Here is a 26,039-nt window from a genome sequence, read left to right as displayed (position 1 = left end):
AAAGAGTTTAATTTAGTGGAAAATCTCAGACAACCTTGTCTGACAGGCACGCTGACAGGCTTTAACTCGCTGTTGTTGTAAACACACATCTCTAGATATGCGTGGAGTGGATCAGGAGGAGTGGAGAGAGGTGAAAGTGAAAATAATGTAATGTAATAAAGTCAGTGGTGGGACATGCTCAGAGCACAAGTTCGGCAGGGGGCGCACATCAGCCCCAGCAGCGGGGGTTAGCTCTTATGACTTTAAGGCGCTCCAGGGGTACCAAGCATGTTTGCAACAATAGATAGGCTGCAGTGCTGTGTGTATGTGAGAGAGAACAGAGGAAAATGCACTATTTAGACTCACTGCTGCTATTAGAGTGTTGACGAGATGAACTCCAGGCAAACATGCTGACAGACACAGACTCTGTCTCCACCCCCCAGGAGCTTCATTAGCAGGTCATTAGGAACAAGTTTGGCAAACTGTTGTTATTCGACATGAGTAGTTATGCAAAATCAAGAATATTGGTAAAAGCATGGCATAGCATGTGTTGTATGCAAATTAGTGTCACGCTTCTTACAGTTTTGTTACTTCAGTACTGCTGGAAAATTAGGCATGATCATAATTATTCTTCTAAAGCATGTTATATCTGCCGTAAGGGTAGAGAAATTTATTCTGAAATGTGCAGGAATCCTTTTGGCCACCTGAACATCATTGGTGACCTTTGTGCTCACTCAATTTTCTTTTAACATATATACTTGATGACAACACTTTCTGCCCACATGTTCCAAACCCACTGACAGATGTAATGGAAAACAGACTCAGAGGTCATAATGTAATGCCTGATCAACACAATGGAGAAAGAACAAGTATATAATGGAATCTATGTGTCAACTTTTCACTGTAACAGATCATTTTTCTGAGACAGTCTGTAGTTACATTCTCCAGACTGACTCAAACATTCCACTGGATCTCAGTCCTATATAAAACATACCCTTCTGTTTACTGTAACCTGCAATAGTGTTACATAACTTGAAGCTGTACAACTTCAATAGCAGAGATATATGCAAAAAGGATGCCACAACACGCCTATCAAAAGAGAGCTATTAGAGATTTCTTGTAATGTTGCATTTCCATTATTGCTTCTGGGTTTTTAGTGTTGTGTAATCGCAAGTGCTTTACTCAAGAGCCTTGTAAAACAACTTGTTCAAAGCCAGATATAAGGTCAAACTCTGTGTTCTTGTGTGTTTTGAATCAATACTTCAGTATCTAATTTCTGAAGCAAGAAATACTTTCTGAAGTGTGCGATAAATATACTATAAAATAAAATTTGAAATATGTGTATGAATCATTATTAAAACGCAGTAGGACTGTGGAATTACTCAAACTGGAATCAAGATAGAGATTCAGGCATCAATCTTTGATCAGCATGGGTCTTTTCAATAGGAAGGTGATTCATACCAGATCTATTTGTAGCCCTAAAGTATAGCATAAGATTATAAACTAATCAAAAGGCATGACATGCTTGCATTATTGCAGTAAAGGATATGTCAGCTGCCATGATGATTCAACTAGACAACATTCTCATCTTTGCCAGTAATTCTCTCTGGTATGGTTCCCTTGCCTGTCAGTGTTCACGATTATAAACTCGTAGCCAGAGTCCATCACATTACCACATATACTGCCAAATCTCCAGGTGGCCATTACAAACAAATGACAAATGATTCATTAAAGTGCAATGCGTTATGAGAAAATTATGAACTTAAACTGAAGAACCCATGCTTGACTCAGAAGTGAAATCATTCCACTGTCCTAACACTACATGGCTGCCAACTTGTTCTGCCAATACTGGTGCCCTTTTTGTCAATTTGGCCCCCATCCAGTTTTCACTCTGATTGCATCTTTCCCTTGTTAGGGCCTGGGTTGGAAGTAGAGATAGAGTGAGGGGAGGGAAGAGTGCCAATACAAACATTGTTCTACAGCTTTTACAAGCCGTGAGAGCAGAGAAGTTAATAAGCAGGTATTGGTTTTTAACTGCGGCCCGTTTATTGCTTTGCCCTGCAGCACAGTGAAGAGCTCCACTCCACCTCTTCCCTGTCCATCTGCACAGCACCTCCACTGACCTTGGACTGCTTTTTCTTCTCTCCCCATCTGCCCAGCTTACTCATTTTCTCTTGACTCATTCAGCAATTCATTAAGAGTCCTCACTGCAAGGCGTCTTTGTATCTGTTCTGTCTATATGCTTTTTATGTCAGGGTTGCAGCAGTATATTCAAAAGCACAATTTAAAAATACAACCTATTCACTAAATGTCAAATATATAGTTTTGCCTTTTGTCTATTGCTATACAAGGGTTAAACAAAATTGTTCTGTATCATTCCTAAGGAGATGTACAAATTCTTTTTAGATGTGTACTAAATTACTAGTGTGTATCTTTTGGGTGAGCTGAGAAAGAAGTGTTTTGACTGTGTGATCTGATTCAGACAGACATAAAAGGTCTAACAAGAGGCAGGGACGGAGATGTAAAAGATGAAGTCAGTGTAGCAGAGGAGGGGCTTAGTCATAGTGTTAAAAGAAGATTGAGTGTTCCTGAAACATGTTCTCCCGTGGGGGCTCTTTCACACCTTCAACACCAGATAAATGACTAACTCTCACGGTTCACAAAAACACAACAAACTTAACACACTTAGTCCACACACGATTAACATGGAGGCTCTGCAAAACAACAAGCTTGAATAGGAAGCAGAAGCCCAGGCACAAATCGTGAATATAGCTCTTATGGGGTTTGCAGTATCCGCCCCATCCAGCCCAGGGGGCCTATCCACTGATCCAACTGACAGAAGCAAGTGGGCACACACGCTCACATGATGAGTTTCCAGTTAGCTGGTGCAGCCAAGGAGAGAGGTGGGGAAACAGCCAATAGCCCGAGCAGAAGGGATCCGGGGGCCGCTAAATATCCACCAAGGGCTAAAGGAGCACGATTGAGAGAGTCTCCAGCCCACTGCCTTCGTCATTCTCCTGCAGCGCTCCAGGACAGAACAATCACAAAGCATGCAACATGAGGACAGCAATGTCACAGCATGTGCACAGAGCCTTATTGTCAGAGTCAATGCCAGATGTGCACAAGCATGTACTGTACATAATGTTTCCTGTCCAGAAGGATGCAGCAATATCAGGCAGATGTACATATTATGCAATGAATTTACAAACACCTAAACAAGTTTGTATTTGGATCCTAAGCAGCTTATAATTACATTTTACATAAGATGTACAATTTGTTGTTGTCTGTCTGTTCCAGGAGTGGACGTCTTAGTTTTTAAATCTCTTCCTCCTATCATTGTTCTCTTGTGCTGTTATAACATCAGACAAAAAATAATTAAATTCCTGTATCTTAGATGTATGTTTTATAGATGCGATCTAATCTATTTTTCTATTGAAGTTGTCACAGAACCCATCTGCCCTCTCACTGGACCCACGGACATTTTTAGGACTTCTGCAAATGTTTTAATAACCGATAATTTAATCTTACTGTGTGTGGGTATGTTAATGCAAATGTTTTTTGTGCCCCTCCTTCTCCCTTCCCCTTGAGTGCTCTATAGCACATCCATGCAGACAATGTAAATAAGAATTTGTTTTTAATATTTTGCCTGGTAGAACAAAGACAAAATAAAATAAGTAAAATAAAACTTGACACCAGTAAAAGAGAAATGAGGACACTCACCCCTGTTAAGGTCTTTATGTTATGCAGTGCATTCTGGGCTTCAAGGGCAGCTTTCCTTGTGTAAAACGTGACAAAACAGCAGCCTGGGGAGAGAGGGAGAAAGAGAAGGATGAGCACAAGCAGCAACAAAAGCACTTCCTCTATTCATCTGCCGGCATCACCTGTCGACACCAGCCGACACGGCGAGAATGTTAAGGAGAAAACACAGAGCAGAAGAAGGCAGCACTTTGGAATATGTTTTGACGCTGATGACTTGAGCCTCTGAGACATGAGCAAGAAGGATGTGTTATTGTGCCCTCAGACTCACGCAAACAGCACCAGCACAACACCTTGGAAAACATGGATATGTGTCCAGTGGGTTTGTGAGTCATGCACCAGCATTTTATATTCCTCAGGTTCCTATATTCAAACTATAATGTAACATATATGTAACATAACATCTAACATAACATCAAAATGCAATAGTAACTGATTCTAATCATGAATACATCATTATTTACTGTATAATTTAGTTAACCACGACCACAAAGCTAGATTCCAGTCTATAATATTGGTATGAATCATCAAAAATCCATCTATTTTCTTCTGTTTTATCTGGGAGCGAGGCGCGGAGGCAGCAGTCTGAGCAGATGTTTTGTTTTTTTTGTTTTTCATCAAAACTCAATTATCTAAGATAGTTATCCCCATTCTTTGTCTGCAAAATCCACACAAAAAAAAAATCAAAATAGCCTAAAATGGTCAGTTACTTGGATTTTGAGACAAAGATAGTAGACCTGTTTGTCTCAAATTGATACAGAAGCTATTTTAGTTATCAGCATTTTTACACTTTTAAGAATTGCAGGTGAACTACAAAATACTGCAACTTGTGCATTTTGTTTGCTCATAAAGATAAACATAAGCACCCCACAGGACTTTCAGAATCAAAAGGTGAAAAATATGGGCAAAGGTTTGGGCTTAATTATGGTTAATCCCTAAAGAACAAAGCAGAAACAGTTTGGGAGCGTGGTTGTTTTTTTGCTGACTCAGTATTATAAAAATGCTCAGTCAGGTTAAAACTGAGAGGGAGCGCATTAGGGCCAGACAGAGAGGTGTGAGGCTTTCATCTCCTTCTATAAACAAGCACTGCTATTAGGGCTATGTGCAACACAGCTCTCTGTAGACTGGGCCACTTTATGACTACCTTGACTTTATAGGTTTACACAGAACAGACATCTACACAGGCTGGTATAAAGTGCAATAATTACTAGTAAGGCTACGACAATTAGACACACAACCCTTCACACGTATTTTTATTTTTTTTATTTACAATGAAAAAAGTCCTTCAATTCACACCTTTTAACTGTGTGGCAAAGATGGAGTATGAGTGCATTCCTGCATAACCCACGGAGCTTACAGCACTACATCCCATTCCTTTACAATACACAATAGACTAACTAACAAGATGACATGTGCATACCGTCTAACCGCACACTTTCTATTGTTCACAGCTGCTTTGTTGACATCCCCATTGTGCTGCTAAGTGTTAATGGGAGAGACAGTTGAGGGGGTGTTGGACGTATCACAGGCCTCCGTTCCGGTGACACTTGCCCCGCGGTGCATCTGAGTGAAACCCAGCAGTGAGCATCTGGAGCAGGTTTATCCTCCTGATCCCCGGGTCCCTTTGATGAGTCTGGGAGCGTAATGGAGCTGAAATCCTGTGACCTCCTCTGGGTCTCAGATCTGTTTGAATAGTTGGCCCTTAGCCTAGCGTTAGCATCCGGATTTCTGTACTTGTGTATTGGCTCCAAATTAAATTCTCTGTTTCCTCCTGCTCAGACTTCCACAATAGGCGCTCAGTTTGGATTTGGATTTGATAAAGACATAAATTCAATAATCAATACAACAGGTCAGTTGAATTTTCCCCGAGCACTGGGCTACTGGGATAATAGGCATTTATAGTCTATTTTGTTAAAAGGCCTACAAAATTGATTTTCATGACCGTGTTACTGGAATTACTTCGGACAACTCTCCAGTTAGCTACATAGGGAATGCGTTTCTTTTGAATATAGATTTCTCCAGTTAAACCCAGAAGGAGCAGTTATCAGCTATGTGTTGAGATTAATAAGAACTTCAATGTACATGCTTGCAGGATAAGCAATAGGCTTTTTCAACAAAAAACCTTGCAGAGATCCGGCATTGCACATAGTAACGATATAATCCTATTTTACCTGTGTTCGTCTAAGACCCTCGAGTGCCATTAGCAATTCCAGCTGTACTGTGAGCAATGAATAATGATTGCGGCTGGATTTTCACTGTATACAATGGAGGGTTAGCTTTGGGTCTTAGCATTAGTGATTCTGATGGCATGTAATGTGAAGGGGAGGGCTAGCTGTTAGCGGCACGTTAGCCAGTGTTTTGTGATTCCTACAGTGTAGTCAGAGCCTGGGAGCTATGCAGCGTGTGGTGGAAGGTCCCAGGTGGTGTGCTGTCAAACCAGGATCAAAGAGCAGAGGAGTGGACCACACAGCCACACACACACTTTTACGCACACGCTATCCCGAGATCCAGTTTCTCCTGTTTAAGAGTCAGCATGCTCGCAACATGGAAACAGAAAGCTCCAAGACTTGACACGCTTATTTCTTTTCATTTTAGAGATACTGCTGGATTTTCTTCTGGGTGCATCTCATTTAAATTAGTCTTGAGCAAACTTGTTTTTGCACAATCAATGTTCTTGTCAGTTTGAGTTTTCTGCTTCATATACGTTTTGTGTCAGCTGGCCAGATGATGAACCCACAATCTCATTTAACCAGTTTGCCACCAGCGAGCACAAAGCTGAAGGATGTGAAGAATTTACATATACTGCCTTATGACTTCCTTTTGAGACAAAAGCAGTATATTGAATAAGAACTATACCAGACACAGGAATATGCTTTGTCCTTGTAAAAGAGAGATATACTTCCATTTATGCATGGATGCACACTTCACTGCTGCAGACCAGGGATACTTGAACAGACCTGACTGAATGTAGAAATCTTTGATAAAAAGCTAATATTTGAAAGTTTGTCAGGACAACAGAAAGATATGATAATGAATGGTCAAAAACGGCTTCAGAGAACAAGTATAAATAGTTTTGGAGGCTGAGGATGCCCTGAAAGTGAGAGAAGACCCTTTGCTCCTCACCTCTGTCAACCAATCAACCCCCATCCGATGACGGGTCGACCCAGCCCTGCAGCTGGACACAGAGAGGAGTGAAGAGGTGAGGAGGCATGCAGCGTGCAGAGAAACACAGGTACCATTATATAATTCTAGTTCATTTTATTGCCATGGCTGAGGATATGCTGAGTAAAACATTATATGCATGGCTGTTTACCTTGGACTATACTCATCTGTTGTTTTTTGAAGTGGAAAATGGAAATCTCTATCATTAACACCTCACTGAAATGCCCTAACCTGACTTGTATCGTTACTAATGGTTACTGACTTTTGACATCCAGTTTAGTCTATTAGCCATTCCAGTCACAGTGACATGGCCTGATGCAGAAATGGCAAATGCCTCAAAAATCTGCCAAATGTCCAATGCACTTGCTCACCATGGAAACCACATACAAAAAGGGAGCAGCCAGCGAGATAAAATAGTTGTTCCACTATCACCTGACAAACATCGCTTTTTTTTTTTTTTTTTTTTTTTTTTGAATATGGAATGTCATGTGGAATAAAAAAAAAAAGGATAGTTTCAGAGTTGCATGTATGTGACAGATACATGTTTTATCCAGTAGGCAAAGCTATACCATTTTCAGGTTACTTCTGAGGGAATAACACCAATCAACACAAATCCTCTTCCTTTCAGTATCTCTGGAGACAACAAGCACTTTCCGGGAATCAAAGCCGATTTTCTGACTAACCCTGAAGTGCACACTCACGCCAGCACACACACTTCAGCAAAGGGTAAAATCCCTGCTCTGCGAATTCAACCAGGCAACAGTCTATGTTGCTGAGGCATGCAAAAGTATAAACACTGAGGTAAAAAAAAAAGCCTAATTCAAAATTCTGAGCTGAGAATACTTCCCATTAAAATGCACCTGCAGCTGCTCCCTAATTGGGCTCGACTAAGTTGCTAAAAAAGCTTATATCTAGTTAAGGCCACATAATTGGCATCTCTGCTTTAGGAAAGAATGGAATAAGTCAGTTGTCTGTCTGGAGTGGGCCCTGTCTCAGCTGAATCCATTAGAGCAGATAATTGTCTCGGACAGTTACGCATTTGCTCTGTTGTAACTGTTGGATAAGAGAATGCAGTCACTTTGTATTTTAAAGAAAGTAACGCACAGTAAGTGTTACACAGGGGATAAGAGAGGATTTTCAGCAGGTTGAGATGAAATCTTTTGTTCCCGTTTTCTTGGCTTTTGGATAATTTGCTATATGCTGTTTATATCATGATGTTTTGACCAGTGACCACAGCATTTATATACCAGGGTGTTTGCCCAGCTATTTAATTTGCTAGTTCTGGTCGTATCCGTTTTAATTTTTTTTTAATTACACTGCTCTCGCTGCCTTTAAGCATGTGTAGTTTGGTGTTACTCAACTGCTACACAACCATTGATGAATACATGATTTATCCAGGGTGAGTTAGTATACATGAAGCTTGTACTGCTGCTGTTTTTCATTTTTGGTGCAATTTCAAGACCAGAAAAGTAGAAGAAATCTATATTTTGTTTAAGTTTGTTCCAGGAATTAGGGGTATATTGAGATGCCAGTCCAAAATTTAAAAAATTAAACTATTTTTGTGTCAGTACATTGTTGAAGGAAAAATACAGAACATTTTACCCTATGCACCACACTCGTTGGCCCACTGAGATCTCTGTTCTGTGAGTGTGATGCCACATCTATTTACCACGATTGCAAGGCTAACTCTATGTATAAAATGATGACAAGTGGATGTGAGAGGACAGTGAAAATAAACAACTTGAAGATGGCTATCCTTGAGGTGAAAAGCATTGTTGACCACAGAATACAACAAATAAAACACTATAGATATCTGTCCAGGTAGCCAATATAGTTTAAATATAGGTTATGAATAGTCTCTTGCTACGACAATGCACACAAACACAGCCCAAAAGGTTGTGTCATAGAAAAAGAGGACATCTTGTGTTTACCCCTCTGGTAGTCTTTTTCTAATTCCTCCTGTATCATTCCCTCCATCTCCTCCTCATTCCGCAGGAAAAAAATCTCAATTTCTCATCTTTTCCGGGCTTATCCAGTCATTTTGTTATCAACTCGGTATCACATTAAATCAACATTTGGCTGCCTTATTTTCCATGGAAGAAGGTTTTACAATTTCATCACCAATTTCACTCAATTAATCACTCATCAAGCCATACTAAAATGACCTACATGGTGTTTCATGCAGGGCTAAGCAGCAACAGTGGTGATTTTTATAAATAAATAATACATTTTGTGTCTTTTCATTGAGGTATTTGCATATACTTTGTCAAAAGAGGTGATTTTCTGACTTGCAGGTATAATTGTACAAGGCTAAACTCAATCTGTACCATGTAAATTCACAAGAATCAGAAAAATATTGGACAGAATAATCATAATTGTTCTCTAATTTGACAACTTTTTGGATTGTATTCTCCAGTTTATTTTTGAGGACAAGTCTGTTGCTTGCCAAACTTTTGCTGTCAATTGGTGTTTATATTATGTTGCACAGTTCCTGTTTTCTTGATGTTGTTGTGTTTTGGACGAACAATTTTAGAAGTGGCAGCTAATGAGGAAAGAAACACTGGAAACAGCAAAGTCGAGCTGTAAACTCTAGTTGCCAAAGTTTTGTCGGTCTTCTCCTCAGTGGGACTAACAAACTCATTTAAATCAAAACAGCAGAAGAAGACTTAAAGGTCAAGACTGGGTTGTGTTGTAGCGCCTTATTTGTCCCCAAATTGGCTGAGGTCTTTTTTTAAAACCAGAAAAAGAATTCAGGTTTTGTAATATGAAACAAAAACTTCAGGAGGTTGTGGTATCTCTGACTCTACTCAAATGAATGGTACATAGTGCAAGTATTTATGGGCATTTTTGAGTTTAGTTGGTGCAGATGAGGACAGGCTGCGTACTTAACTTGGAAAAAACAACAGCAGTGCTTAAAGCTTGCACAAACCAAGGCCACTAAGAGCCCAATCAAATGCAACATTTCCCTTTAAAACACTCCACCTCACTCTGAGATAGAAAAACAAATCAGGCCGAGAGATCTCAATTAGGGAAAAGAGAGGAATGGAATAGTGCCTGCCTGGATTTTTCTGTGTTTTAAGTGGAATCAAGTGATACACTTACCTCATTAGTCCAAGGAAAAATAAATATTTGAATAGTACGCCAAAGAGTGGGGACAAGCAAAGGACTTGAAGGAGAATTCTTTTCATGTTGCCATCCATCACAATAAATACAAAAGTAACAGTAGAAGTCATCTCAAAGTAAAATGCATTGAGGATTACAAAGACCAAGCATATTCTGGTGTTGCGTTCACATAAACTCATATGACTGAGAGAAGAGGCAGCTGGAGAGACTCAGACAGAAGCAGGCGGAGATGGAGTGTGTGGGAGAGAGAGGTGAAGGACAGCACACCTCAAAGTGGATTTCACATTCAAAACACAAATGACTCACTGTTGTTTATGTCTATCACCTCATTTGACACCATCATGGTTTTCAGGCAGTGGGTAAATTTATACCATGGACTGTTCCAAGTTTGTTTGTTTTATTTTAAATACATTTATATTACGGTGGATGTCCTTCCTGTGGGCAATGTTAGGTGAAGTGTTCTGCTATAGTAAAGTAGCAACAGTTTTTGTGTTAAGGCGAAGTTTAAATCACTGGCTTTATGGTTGATGGCTTCAGAACTCTAAATAAATCTAATACGGTATAAAGACAACAAAAATCCTCTGGAATCTTGACATACTTATAATACTATACATTAAACATATATTATATTGATCCATTGTATTGATTACTATTGTCGGTATACTTTTTTATTAAATCTATCATGGAGGAAACACAAAAACACAATATTACTTACTCATTTTAGCCATATCTTAAAGTTTTATAAGAGAAGAGTCAATCCTTCACTTGTGATGGAGATGCAGTGACGGTCTCGGATACAAACGCGGCACTTCCTCTTCCTTATGTCCTCTCTCTCCCTTCCCTCCCACCAGCACATCTCATCAGGCCTGTCATCAGCCCCCCCACTGCTTGATGCCTGTTTATATGGCAGCACTATTGTCTTCCTATTCATTACTAGTGTCTATTATTTGCCATGTTACTTGACAAATTCATCAATAGGCAAAAAAAAAAAGTCTTTAAAAGTGAAAAGGAAAGAGAAAATAGCTCCAAATCACGTGGATTGGAACTACCGAGTTTTATGTCTGACATGGCTTTGTCTTTAAATAGTGCATGAAATGTAACTGCGATTTAGCACATTATATCTTTGGCACAACCATTTATGTCAGCTTATATCACAAAACAAGTACTACATGCCCATATTCTGAGGCTAACACATAATAGTTTTACAGTCTATTACCTTTGCTCTGTGGAGGGTTCTGGCTGCGGTCTCGGAGAATGTTGATCTGGTAAACTGCTCCATAAGGCTCAAATAGTTCTTTGAGCTCTTTCTCTGACCAGGAGCGCGGGATCTGACCAACAAACATCTTAATGGCATCTGGGTCAGGCTGGTCCGAATGCTCCAGTGCCCCGTTCATCTTCCCAGGAGTGCCATTACTGTAAAGAAAAACACACAAATAGAAACCTGTGTAAGTAACTGAACGCATACGTTTTAGCAATACTTGGAGCTATGTTGTGCTGCATATATTACACATGACTATCGCAAATGCCAGTACCAGTATGAAGGCCCATGAGCTATGAGAGTTATGTGATGGACTAGATCACAAAGCCCAGCCTTTGCTCCCAGTGGTCACCTGTTCACCCCTGTTCCCCTCTGTTCCCTTGTACGGCTTTGATAGATTCTACCGAGTACAGCGGAACATAATCTTTTAAAAGAGCTGCAGTAGAGATACTATCATCACGTCAAATTCTCCTAAAGGCCTACATTTCCAGCTATTCTGTTAAAGGCTATGTACCTCTTAGTCCCTTCTCTCGCTCTAATATTGCACCATAAGAGAGAAACAACTTTCTGGGAATGGTGAAATGGGGCCTTGTTAATACCTATTCTCATTCCACAGCCTCTTTTTTTAACTCCTCACCAGGTTTTAGAACTCAGCAAAACCATACAGTAGGTTTTATGGTTTACGGATAAAAAAAGGAGAGGTACATTTCATACAGTTCCCAACACTTCTCTACAAAGCTGTGTTACTTTTCAATACTCCTGTACATTAGCACAAAACCCACAGATAAAACATGCCTTCTTTCACTTCCCTCAACTGCATATCCAGCACAAAGTCTGTATTTAATGTGTGCCGCAGACGTGGGCCTATTCACTGTGCTGTGCTGACATGTGATCTGTGATAAGAAGCAGAGACTCTCACTGAATGTATGTCGACTTGCAGCTGTCCAGGCAGTGTCATGTGTGAGCATCTGCTTATGTCTGAGAGCCTGAATTTCAGCTGTTAATGTGAAGCTGTGTATAAGAGATTAGCTCCAAAACCACTACAGGCAACTATTAACTAACAGATGTCCATGTGACTGTGCACACCAATTTACACATGGAGTCTATAGGTTGATGACTCAACTTGATGTAAAGTAATAATGACAGCAAAACATTTACAGTAAATGATCACAATTAAAAGCCAAATCGGTTGAGACTATGGCAGCAGCAGTATTAAAGACGATTGAGGAGAACTGTGTTTAAGGATAGCAAACATCTAAATGGCTGAAAAACGCTTTAATGAAACAATGGTGATGTTTTTAATTAGTTTATACTCTGCAGCAGTCACAACTGGGGCAGAAACAAAACAAAGCCAAATCTCGAGACTGGTTATCTGACAGCATTAGCTCCATGTAATGACACACAGAGCTTAGAAAAACAGACTTTAGGAGACTGAGAAACATTGAGGAAAAGAGAGAGAAAAATGCAGACCTTTGAATACGCGCCATCCATCTTTTGCAGAAAGAGCCGAGGCGCTCAGCAGAAACGCCCAATTCTTTAAAGGACTTAAAGGACATGTCAAATAAAATGCCAGAGCGGAGAAAGAGTCAACGAGCCAAACCAGTGCTAACAGTCCTTGGGGCCACGAGTGCTCCTACTAAGCTGTCCGATAAAGTGCACAGGCCTGAATGCAATGGAACCCCTTCAGAGAGGTAGGGGCACAAGTTATTGCTCCTATTAAGCTCTGAAGCCAATGTTCAAGCACATAAATGTGCAATAACTGTCAGGGCTAGGCCTGTATGGTTGCTGGGTTCAAAGAGCTGCAGCCTGTCCATCCCATCACAGAGCTGTCGTATGTGAGCTATACCCAGAGAGAAGCGCTTGAGACAATCCCTTATTGTTGGCTGTTTATGTGAGGCCCGAGCCAGTCCATGGGAGAAAGCATACAATAGCTGGTGTCAGAGCTGCTCCTCCCTCATGCAAGACATTGTCCTCACTGTACTCCGAACGCCATTCTTCACCCACTGAGACAAAGAAGAGTTTGACTCTGTGGCCATAAGGCACAGGGCCATGTAAAGATCACTCTTGTGAAGATTGCATGCTCAGTTGTATCCTGAGGTGATTGGAAGTAGGTGACGCTGCTCACTACAAAGGAATGAGCACTCTTCCTTTGCCCCTTGGCGAAGACTGACAAGGTGTTATTGCAGCACACAGAGTGTGGTGTGTAGTGTGCACATGTTTGTGAGAGTGTGTGTTGCACAGCAGGAGACTGTCCTGGGGCTCAGATTAAGTTGTTGAGTGGATCCACTCCTGTGTTAGCCTCTCCATCTCCCTCCCTCTTTTCTTCCTTTCCATTCTCTCCCTCTCAATTTGAGACAATTGTTTGTCTTAATAGCTTAACTATTTCTTCCATCACTCCTGTTTCGCTGTAGCTAGGACCGTGACTTGGCAGGCTTGATCTGCACTCTGTTCTCTGTGGGTGAGTATATCTGAGGTTTCTGAAAAAAGTGTCATGACTTGTTACATCGTCACATCTACTGTTTCAAACTAACAGTATAAACGACAATTGATTACTTATTTCAGCAAACAAGACCTCACCACTGGCAGTAACTAAAGCAAACAAACTCAAACAGAATTATCCAAATATGAATAAAGAAATAAAGGATCAACAATAATGTCACTCATTCAGCTGGTTACAGCTCAGCATTATATCACATTGATTGATTAGTTATTAATTAGCTGTGCAATAGAAGACTCCCTTTATAAGTTCAGTCACTGAGATCCATTATGGGGCAATCCACTGCGACCCACAGTTTGGTCGATTATGGGAAATAGGTGTGGGGACGATGAAGAGACTGACCAAAATAGTTCAGCTGGTTATTTGTGAACAAAACTATGAGGAAAAAAGGAAACGCTCCCCATTTTAGGGGTAATGGGAGCACAGGATGAGCTGCCTGGTCCTCAGAAACTGCCTGCTATCCACTGTGTTTGCCTTGTTCACAGCTGGAGCCCAACTGGCAGTCAGGAACATACTTGGTGCTCACAGACAGTGGAAAAAAGGCCTGAGACGTTGAGGAAGGTAGGGCTAGAATAAAAATAAGAGAGAGAGAGAAGAAGACAGCTGCATACGAGCCAGGTCTAGAAGTAAGCACAGCTCAGAGCTCAGCGTGGTCTCTCAGAAACCAGCCAACACACAGACACATGCATAGCCATATCACACATGCATACACACGGACTACAGTTCAGGCTGACTGCGTTCATCTCCCTGCTGTTTCCTCCTTCTGCTTCTGCTCTAAAACACATATCCTCTCTGACTCCCTTAACCCCAAAACTGCAGCCTGCACAAAACAAACCCCTGCGAGTGACTTCTGCAAGAGCCAACCTGTCACCCTCCTTTTCTCATTTGCAGTCTGTTTGCTGGATGTGTAACGCTCCCACAGGGGAACTAATCTTGTTGACAACTAGACTGAGAAACATCACTTTCACCCCCAAGGGAGGAGGGCGATTCAGGTCAGCATTCCCACAGACACACAGCGGCACGTGTGCAGAGGTGCTAACACCGGACACTCGCACCTTCAGTGACACATTTTGACACAAACCTCACACTAAAACACTACAGATGACGCAACAACAAGCAAAGACACAATGGCCGAATGGGCCTTAAAAGTCATGTACCATTGTAGTCTTCTGGGAAAAGCAAACTTAAGAGAATTTTGTAAAATTTTAAACTAAGCATGCCATCCTAGGAGGAGGACAATGACTGCTAGCACCCCTTGGAGCACAAGTGGCATTGTGTCCTCGGGCAAGACATTTCCCCAAGTGTAGGGTGTGTGTGTTTGTGAGTGGTTGGTGGTGGTTGGAGGGGCTGATGGAATGAACTGGCAGTCTTGTTTCCACTTTACACTGATCATGGACCATTGTCAGAATATTATGAGAAATTCATGTTAGAAGCATAAATTTTAACAATGTTCAACAACTGATCATGGTGGTTGCCAAATGAACACTATAACCTAGGCTACTAACTAGAAATAACTAGCTGAAAGGTGGAGTTTGTGAATGTTTATAAGCATGTGTATTTGTGGTTGCTATGGAGACGGTGCAAAACGATCAGATAAATGTCACAGAAGCTAATGAAGCTGCAGCGATGCCCCAGTGCTCAGCTAGCTCTTTGCTAACGAGCAACCGCGTGCTGCCACCTGCTAATGAGAGCACACACACTGCATGTTAGCGCACAATCAGATGTGAAAAAGTGGAGAAACCAAATTTCCCTTTTATTCTTTTCCTCTAAGTGGTTAAATGGGTTGAAGTATTAGACAGTATTTTTATTTAATCAAGACTTGGATATTATAAAATTTAAATTGAATCTGACATTAAAATGTGATGTTGAACCTCTGCTCCAATATATTCAGTTTTATCACCTCACAACTGTAACATAAAAAGAAGCTACAATTTCCAAAGCTACTGGAAATTAATAAGTTATTTTTTTGGGCTAGAACTTTACACCAAACAAAGACTTCATGTTTAAGTGAAAATAAAACGGTGTAATTGAAAGTTTCCTTAATTCAGTGTCCATATGTTAAGATATAAATATTGATTAGCACTTCAACCAATGGTCTTTGTGTCTTCTTTGATAGGACTGTTCTTGGAATTATCTCTCTAAGATGTTTTCTTCATCCTGACCTGGTATCTCCTTTCAAGTGTGTGTGAGGATGATAGAGAGGAAAGCGGGGGGAGAGAATTAGAGCATCTTAAAGCCTCAACACCAGATTGGTCAAATCCAGGCAGCAGCAACAGCAGCCGCAGCAAAATTCCTCTCTAATCTTTAGCACACTTCCTCTCTTCCTACCTCCTCACCTCCTTGTTTCCTGTTGCTATGGGAACACCAGTGTCGATAGGGCATGGTGGGTAGGGTGGCTGAGGGTGCCATGGCAGGGAGCTTGGGGGAGCTTTCTCTACCCATGATAGTGGAACAAACACATTTCCTTACTTCTTTGTCCTTGGTGTTTCTAGTACTTTTAGCTTATGCTGTCCTCTTCATCACATCCCATTCCTCACACTCCCATCTTTCATGTTTGTGGCCCTAATGAGGAACAGCTTGTTTTTGTGGTTCGAGTGTGTGCATGTGTATGTGTGTGATAGAATGGCAGTGGCTCAGGCAGTCTGGCGTTGCGCTGTTGTTGGGTTCTGCCAAAAGTCATCATCTGACTCGCCGATGGGGATGATGATGGCCCATTTGACTAATACGTCTCCATAAAATGCTCCAACAATGTCGATCCAATGAACAGGAGACAATAAGGCCTAATACGGGAAGGGTTGTGTGCAAAGACAGTGCACTAGTTCACCATAGGGCACAGAGATGGAGACAAAACCCTGTACTTTAACAGTGCCAATGCCACATCTTAACGGTCCATTGGATCAATATGCTTTTGCCATATTGGTAGTCTGTGCCAAGGGGTCATGCAAATGTCACAGGGTAAACACATGCATGACACTTCTCTCCTCCCCTATGCACGTGACACGTCCATCGGCCTGCAGCACTTCTGCTTTGAGCGGCAAATGCAGACGTTGACAGAGAGAAGTAAAGCGTGGTAATGGTCTGATACTAAAAGTGGTCAAAGCAGCAGCGATTCACACGGACCGAGACTGCAGGGGGATGATTGCAATGGTAAGCAGTAGTCACAGGCTCTGCAATGCACAGTCTGGGAAAATGTTCAACAATTACAATAAATGTTGATAAAATCACACAAGATAAAAACATACGAAAATGTGTCTGATGCAGCTGATGTCTGTGGTTACTGTCACTTTGAGAAAAAAATATTTGGAGCATTGTTTTTTAACCTGAATAGTAGCAGTAGTAGTAGTGATAGTAGTAGGAGTCTAAAGTAAAATTAATGAAGCAAATATGTTTACCCCTTCACTCTCTAATCAAGCTGAAGAACTGAGGATAAGTTGCCGAAGGCCACGTTTACCCTGAACTAGGTTAGACTCACTGCATGCGAAAGCGTTGCATCATACAGCCCTGGCACTGGAACACAGCTGACCCGGATTTCGGACTCTCCCTTAAAACCAGTGGCTTTAACAACATCTTTTTGTTGTGGCCATTTTCCAGAGAATGTGTTCCACCAACAGCGCGACATGTAACACCTCCACCGCTGTGCGCGGCTTGAACAATAAATCTCCCCAGAGTGTTCATGCACATTGGTCGTGACACCTTTAAAGGGGGCACTGAGGAGAAAACCACAGGGTACAGTCTGAAAATGGAGTAATCAGGGCAGCACTAAGAGACAAAGACAAACAGAGCGAAGGCTGCCGGTAACAAAACAGCACTGATTTAAAATCATGACTGTATGTTTTATGAGTCTGCGTGCAATTACATCTCATTGTGAGCAAATCTCTGCATCGTTTTTAGCACAAAGGGTTGAGAAGTTTGACAATTTGCAATATAGACCGACTCTGTTGTTTGTGACTCCAACAAAACATTCAAAACAGATTGCTGAAATTGCCCATAGTGCTTGTTTTTCAAGTGTTCTTGTATGGACTGAATAAAACAGCCCCTGACACTTTAATATACTATAGCTTTCAAAGAGAAGTCAGTGTCATTGAATTGAAGGAAAGCTACAAGCAAAAGTAAAGAATTTAAAGATGGCGGTGATACAAAGCTTGAGGGGGCTTCTTTATTGGCTGGTATTGAAGTGTGCTCTTTTTGTGATCCGTGCAGAGCAAGTCAAGCCCTGTGTACTGTTGGCTTGGGCACATGTGTAAACTCTTGATCTTCTCACCATGGTTACGACCCAGCGTGTCAGACCCCAGGCAGCCTTTGAGGACAAAATACTTCTGGGACATTTTGACCACACACCGTTGATGTAAGTCAACTGAAACAGGTGATCCCAGTCTCTTTGATCTATTTGCTGAGATTTCTTTTCTCTTATTGTCCGTTACGTGCAAAATGACACATAATATCTTACCAAAATAACCATGTTTATTTCTGTTGCTTGTGGCTTTTCTTCCACACAGTGTGTTTACTCATTTTTTATGATATTCTTGTGCACAATGGCAGGCTGGCACACCCCATCACCTCTGCCCCAAAGCCGTGGTGGGAATATTCCTAGCAGAATTAATGAAGGAATAAGTAAATGAACACATTACTGAAGTTCACCACAGTATGAACCACACTTTTATCTCCCTTTTGCCTCTTTATCCTGTTATAAAAATCTCAATCCATTCCATGTCTTTTTTTTCTCTGCGAATTATTTGGCTCACCGTCAGCAATGAAAACACTCACACGCCCACCTTTCCAAAGAGTGTGCATGAAATACATTTTTTAAAATCCATGATGAGTTAAGTTTTATTTATTTTGCACAGGATTTCAAAGCAGTAGAATTTTCAATACGTCTTCTCAAAATGAGAAAGCTGCTGATGCTCACCACAATGTAATTATGCTCTTCATGGTTGTGCAGAGGGAGGGATGGGGAGAGGTGGAAGCATTAGGAGACATTAAAGAGTCTGGGGTGTTCATTTGCCTTGTTTTTTGTGCTGAAAAACATTCTACTGCATACTAAACATTGCCATATTACGTATAGAATATATGTACCATTAAAACAAAAAAATGACCAGAACGGTTCTACAAAAGCTGTGCCCTCATTTTTGAATGTTAAATAAGATTGGAGCTGATTCTCAAAAAGTACCTGCACATTTGACTTGCTTCTCTACCTTTAAGTGACTTTTAACTTAAACTTCTCTTTCCCTCCTCACCCTCCCACTGTCATTTATTCTAGGTCAATATCTCTGGAGCAAAATGCAACCCGGATCGGTCTGTTCTACATTGTCTCAGAGGGGGGAGCCATATGCTGACATATTCTGATGGAGTGGAGAGAGAGAGAGGGAGCGAAAGAGAGACAGAGAGCCAGAGAAACAGAGAGAGAGAAAGAGAAAGAGAGAGAGAGGGAGGGGGGTGGGGGGCAGGCTTCATTATGCATGTGCCTGTGTGAGCGTGCATATGCTCAGTGTCTTGGGGAGCTCCCGGGCATAAACACAAACATTTGACCCACAAAGATCAGCCAGGGCCACAGCTGACACGTTTAGACCGAATCGGAGCCGTTTGACATTAACATCCACTGTGTTTAATCTTTTGGGTTACAGCTGATTTATAAAGCTGTGATTTCTCTTGTGCATTGGGTTAAGCTCTTAGTGGCTCCAAGAAACCTTCCTCTAGCTAATCAGTGTTCAATAAACTGAGTCTATAATCATAATTAATTCCATTTATTAAATATATAAAGGGTATATCCATCAAAGACTTTCAGGGGATAAATGTGCTTCATACGCACAGATATCTTTTTTTGCATAGCACTTGAGTTTCAAACATCTCAATTACCCTCTTTAGCCAAGCCATTGTGATTTAGACTCTAAGACTCTATGAGGGCGATTATTGGGTAAAGGCAGTGACCCCGGAAAACCCCTCTAGTAGATAACTCAGTCAGTTGTTAGGAGCTGTGGAACAGAGGTGTGGACAGGGCTGGTACAGGTGGGCCTTCCCTCTTTAGACTCTATACAAGCAAACACTTTAGCTGCGGTGTTAGCCACAGTTCAGTGATTCTGAATGGGGATGCTCTAACAGGTTGGCAATGCAGTCCCTGAGCCCATTGATCTGTGCTGCTCACTAATAGCAGACAGCAGAGGCCCTGCTCTCTGGGGCTATTAGGATGCATGAGTGGAAACCATGCTAAATAGGACAATACACAGAGGTGTGCAAGGGTAAATACACTGCACTGTGAAGCTGATACGGACTGAGAAACAGTAAATAACATGACCTTGTTTGGTCAGTAGAATATTACACATTCAGATTTATATTTTATGTTAAAATGGGTGGTATACATCTTTACTAGAGGGGCTATTTAGGGCATGCATAATTGATGGATTGGGATATAAAACACCATTATTATAGTAATCATATAATTCAACAATTCTGCTTCCGCATAATAAAAGAACAAAAAAGGGAAATACATTGGGAGAGTCTGCTCATTATATCTCCCAGTCTCAGACTTTTACCACTCATTAAAAGTGGTAAGTCCTCACTGTCACTCCTAATACAAGTTCAATATTTATCATTCTGAATAAGTTCCATGTTTACTTGGACACAGTGCATTGTTGGGGCTGGTCACAGGGCTAAGCAGGCATGGGCCCACTCCCATCTCCAAGTGCTTGTCTTCTGACTGGAATTGTTTTGGCATGAGAGGATGCTGTGATTTGAGTATTTGTAAAATCCACAGTCACAGCTGTTATTGTTTAGTCAACAAGATTTGGCGGGGAAGATAAATGCTGCTCTGTTATATTAGGCCTAATCTAGAGCACTTGTCTTTATCTCTCCATTGTAAAGCGCTCCTTATCTCATACTTGTTCTCAATAAGCTCCTTTTACCTGGTAAATCGTTGAGCCTAAGCGCTTTTGCTGTGTTTATCCAATTGTTAGATTTGCTGCTTGAACTTTTAATCTTTATCTCTGGTTACATTTTGTCTAACAAAGAGAGTGCTATGTCAAATATAAATCACTGAACCTACAGAGGAGAGATTCAATAGTGTCAAAATATATTTGTCTATATCAAAATATATAAATTGTAGCAATGGAATTGCTTTGTATTTGATTAAACTACTTTCACTGAGAAAGGCTTCTACGTTTTTCCTCCAACATGTGTTGAAGTAGAAGTAAATATTATACAGTGTACACATTTCAGATTAGCAGATTAAAATTGTTACTACAATTCTTAAATTCCTCACACTGTCACTGTCAAGACTAATGCCAAAAATATTTTTTGTGTTTTCCTGTATGATTCTTTGTATTTCCTTCTGCCTGATTTCTCTCAAAAAACATCTGTGCATGGAACCCCTCATTCTGCATTGAAAACACACACAGACACACAGATAACACAGCAGATAAATGATGCGGCGCAGGGTGCATCTCGCGCTCATCCCTGAGTAAATACATACACGAGTGGGAGTACGCAGGAGAGCGCACTTCTGCCGCTCAGAGCCCCCAGGACTTCAAATCATCCTGAGGCTCCTTCAAAATACACTTCACCATTTTTGTCGGCTTTCCAAACTCATTACTCCAGTGAAGCAAATCAAACAGGGCGCTAAACACAACTCCACAAGTGAAGTGTGCCACGTGAACACAAGTGCCAGGGAGAAATTAAGAATGACTGTGTTAATTAGTAAGACCAACATCTAATTAATAGTAGCCCACTGTAAAGCAATGGCTATGGTCAAGGATACAGACCTGTGTGGACAGTTTTTGTAGGCACAACCTTGTCAGAGAGTGTCCTCTCTCTATAGATTGTACAGAAAATCAATGAGTGTTTACAGTGCAATCACTGTGGATGATGTCAAAGTAATTACAGAACATGTGCTATTACAGCTATAGCCATTAGCCACATTCTCACATAGCACAGAGCACATAGAGCACTCCGAGATCCCCGATCATCCAGCCTCTTCACACAGAATGGACCATATAAAAGGTCTTAACTAAGTACTCTTGATTGATGCAGTTGAGCTAAATAAAGACGTGATGTTTCAGTGAATGCCTGAGTTTGACCTCTAATCATGAACTCAGCCATACAAATAGTATTTTATAGTTTGCAGGCAGCATCAAGGTTACATTTTTTTACCATTTTCTTTTCAGGAATAACATAATACATTGCATATCATTGACTTTGTCTCATTTCATGTTACCAGCTATACACAACGAGATCCTATTAGATGTCACTTATCAATAATACTGAATAATGTTTTGGTCCCAGGACTCAACCTCTGTAACAATTCCACATCATATTCTGCTGAAAAGTGCAGATATCACCATAATAAGGAGAACTGGAGTCTCCATATCCGGCTCCTTCACCTGCCAGCGTGTGCGTGAACACGGTATTTCCTGCCAACAGATCAATACTGTGGATCTATTCTGGTTTGTTAAGAGTAATGGGTGTGGATTTGAACGGAGAGGAGCAAAGCTAACAGCCACTGATTTAGACTCTCCACACCGGACCCATTTACTTCTCAGCTCCAAGCTAACAGGCTCCTCCTGCCTCCCAAACACTTTGTCCTGGCATCACAGAGCTGTATGTGTCGGGAAGAAAAATGACCTCCATTATGTAATCTCTATAATGATTCCTTTTGAGAGGCAGAGGCTACAACAGTGAATTACACTAAACAACATTACTCTTGACTGATGCTTTTTGCTGCGCGTCAGTATGCTAGTATTTACGTGCGATTGTGTCCAAGTAGACCTGATGACAGAGTGCTTTAAAGCTAGAGGCAAAAGTATAACTTGTAATGGTACTTATACTGAGGCAATTTTTCGGAGATGCTCTGACTTAAGTTTACAAAAATATGACAGCCCCATTCCCCTCTCCAGTCACAAAATTGTGTTTGGCAGCAGGAGGCACCCTGGATAAAAATCTGTCAAATCCCTGTGTGAGCGTTTGCTGTGGTGATGACTGACTAAAAATGTTATTCCTATATTGTTTTACACTAGATTTATTTTAATAATCCACTAGAGATTTATTTATTTATTATTTTAAATGAGTTGATTAATTATTTCTATTGTACATTTAGTTTTTAGAATACATTTTTAATCAAATATAGGTTGATTGAAGACTTATAGAAAGAGAATATTTGCAAATAGCTGACCAGTCACGACTATTTTTGATTCAATCCAATCCAATCCACTTTATTTATATAGCACATTTCATAAACAAATTGTTTCCAAAGTGCTGCACAGAGACAAAGTGACATAAAAAAAATAAAATCAATAAAATCAATAAAACACATAAAATTAATTCATTGTTAATTGTTGCAGCCTTAAAACTTAAAAAGCAATACCATTTTGAAGTTAATATTAAAACTTGATGAATACACTACAAACTTTTTACAGGTTAGTGAACTAGCGCTAAGGTGAGAGTGCAAAAGAAAAAAATAAATAAAACAGAAGTTGAAACCCTGAGGATTTGTCAGACATTGTTTGGGGAAAAGAGAAAGCAGGGGGAAAGTGGTGCAGGACAATGAGAGTTGACAGGGAGATTGAGAGATGGAGAGATTGATGGCATGTAATGATGAAACGGATGGAGGACGAGACAACAGAGACGTGCACGTCAGAGGCCATTACTCATCTGTAGCTTTCCCCGTGCACACCACACAGAGCACATATCACCCAAGGGTGCAGTGGCTACAGTCTGCCACCCACCACTCTCCTCCCTCCCTTTCTTCTACTTGCCTTTACCTTTCTACTACCTTTACATTCACCCACTACAGATAAGATGTCACTGAACATGTCACTAGAACTAATAACATGGGTGTAGTTGCATTAAAGAAGTATTTTCACCATAAAATCATTTCATTCAGGAGTCAAAAACTGTTTGCCCCATCCATGACACATCCGCAGTACTAGAGTAACAGTGTTTTTCACCGTTCTCTGGTAAGCTGCATTCACTAAACATCTGCTTAACATCCTACACACAGTTCTTAATACAATGCTCCGGTATGCTGAGCTGAAGAGTGTGGCGTCGTCGCTCCCTGTGGAGGCTTCAAATGCATCACTGCTAATCAGAGGGAGGCTCAGCTCATAGCGCTGGCCACCGCTGCATGCTAATCCTCCACAGATGAAGACATATGGCGAGCACAGGGTAAAATGAGCTAATACAACCTGGAGTTCTAACACACACTCCCTGATTCCCCACACTATAGCTACCACAAACCAGGCATTTGTTGTAGGAAGATATTTGACAGGAAGTCTAGCTACTGCAATGAAAAAAGTTTTAAAATGTCAGACTGGCCAAGTGGGATTTATTTGTCTGGGGCTGAGTTTGTGATATAAATGTAACCAACTCTTGTAGCCGCTGTACTGGGGCAATAAAAGGACCAATAGAAATGCATCCAACCAAAGTTTTGCACAGCTTAAACTGAAGCAATCAACATTTACATAATGATTAAAAGTAAAATGCATTTGTGCAGATGACAGTGGTCTGAGTCCATTCAGTGTCTTCCAACTTGACCACGGTTAAGTGAAACAGGATGCTGTAATGGATTTTCCCCTTGATAGCTGGATGATTTTTCCCTTCACTGCATAGCAAACTCTTTCACCTCTGAATGCTTATCTCCACAGTGCAAATGTCTGGATAACTTTTCTTGTTTGCCTGACACACTAATAAGATTTATGCCCAGAAAAATGTCTCATCAAGTGGCTGACCTCCTGACACAAACAGAATACAAAGGCTTGCGTATAGGTCTGCCGTTGTATTGTTGTTGTATACCGGCTAAGGTGAGCCACAGTCACAGTCTGCTCATTAAAAGTAAAACCTGTGTAACTTTTCTCATTAGTGGCTGTCTTTTCAGCTCAGAGATCCTGTCCTCTGCTTGTGGTGTAATTTGTGATTGGTTTAACACACTTGAGCAGTGGGCAAACACAGCCATCTATCCATCACTAGTACATCTGTGTGCCCAGTGAGGTTTCATGGGAGAGAGAAAACCAAACCTAGAATCTCCGAAGTGAAGCAATAAACACTCCCAGAAAGCTATAATGTTAGACGGTTAAAAAGGCATTAAGAAAAAGCAGCCTGCCAATCTGGAGTAACCGCAGCCACCACAGCCCTCACCACCGTGCCCACTCACCGTCAATCACATCGCACCAGCACTTCCACAGCCTGACAACCTGCAAAATGTCTCCAATCATCCAGCCATAGCAGCTAATTATAAACACTGCTGCCAACAGGAAAACCTCAGACTCTAAGAAACCACAACTCAACATGCTGCATGTGCCTCTGTCCAGATTTAGATGAGAGCAAAATTAAGGAAGATGAATTCAAAATAACTTACCCAAAGATACTCATGTGCTTTTTAATCTGGTGACCCCCCCCCTTCCTAGTCATGGAACGTCTAAATGAATCAGCACTATGAATTTAAAACCTATGCATCCAGTGTAATGTTATTTGGGTAAACAACCACGCTCTGTCATCTAAGTCTGTGAAATTGTTTAAAAAATGCATAATGGCGCTGATAAAACCCCCTTCATCATGGGTCCCTCTGAAAGATGCAGAGATAAAAAAAAAAAACCTCCAACAATCCTTCTCAATTTTGCCCCTGCTCTGACAAATTATATCTCATTAATGAGGTGTCAGCACTAATATTTAAGATGGTAATTTGTGCCCCTCCTCAAGTCGCTTTGATCCAAACGCAGTGTGACAACTTTAATGACTAAACAAAACAGAGGACAAACAAACCTAAAGCACAGCCTCTGAACGATGCTGGGGTGGTCCACAGGGTCAGGCCTTCTGAAGCAAACTAAAGAGGCACACAACTCAATCAAACAGCGCTCTTTATGTGCATTGTTACATCAGCCAGAGTCATCTAAGTTGCTGACAAAAGAAGAAAGGGAGGAGAAATGCAGAATAAAGGGTAACACTTTATAATAACTACACCTTTAAGAGCCTGAACAAAGATTTAATTTGTAATGAAAAAAATGTTTATTAAGAATGATTCAGGCTTAATAACTACTTCATTAATCCCCATAACCCTTTCTCCTAACCCTAACCCCTTAATTAAGTAGTGAATAAGCCTGAATCATTGTGATTGCATCATTGCATGAAGATTACCATATGAGACATAAAGTAACAACTGGAATCTTGTGACACTGACTGTCAGTGCCTGAGGTTTGCAGTCTGCTGTTCTGGTGGTGAAGGCTGTACTACAGCAACAGGAGCAGGTCTTTTCACCTACATACTTCAAATGCTATTTATCAGATC

General features: G+C 40.9%; 1 protein-coding gene across 13 annotated transcripts in view; it reads right to left on the bottom strand.

The window, feature by feature from the left end:
* The window catches only part of celf2 (cugbp, Elav-like family member 2), a 138,322-nt gene that overhangs the window by 43,381 nt on the left and 68,902 nt on the right, over positions 1-26,039 (bottom strand). For all 13 annotated transcript variants that reach the window (XM_055231968.1, XM_033990136.2, XM_055231966.1 and 10 more), the window contains 2 exons: positions 11,237-11,433; positions 3,700-3,782 (listed from right to left, as the gene is read on the bottom strand). In XM_055231968.1, the coding sequence (XP_055087943.1) occupies positions 3,700-3,782; positions 11,237-11,433 (280 nt within the window). The remainder of the gene's footprint in view (positions 1-3,699; positions 3,783-11,236; positions 11,434-26,039) is intronic.

This window comes from Periophthalmus magnuspinnatus, chromosome 23 (assembly GCF_009829125.3).
Source record: "Periophthalmus magnuspinnatus isolate fPerMag1 chromosome 23, fPerMag1.2.pri, whole genome shotgun sequence".
Lineage (NCBI taxonomy): Eukaryota > Metazoa > Chordata > Actinopteri > Gobiiformes > Gobiidae > Periophthalmus > Periophthalmus magnuspinnatus.
Note: the sequence above shows the minus strand (reverse complement) of the source record. Positions and strands in the feature narration are given on the sequence as shown.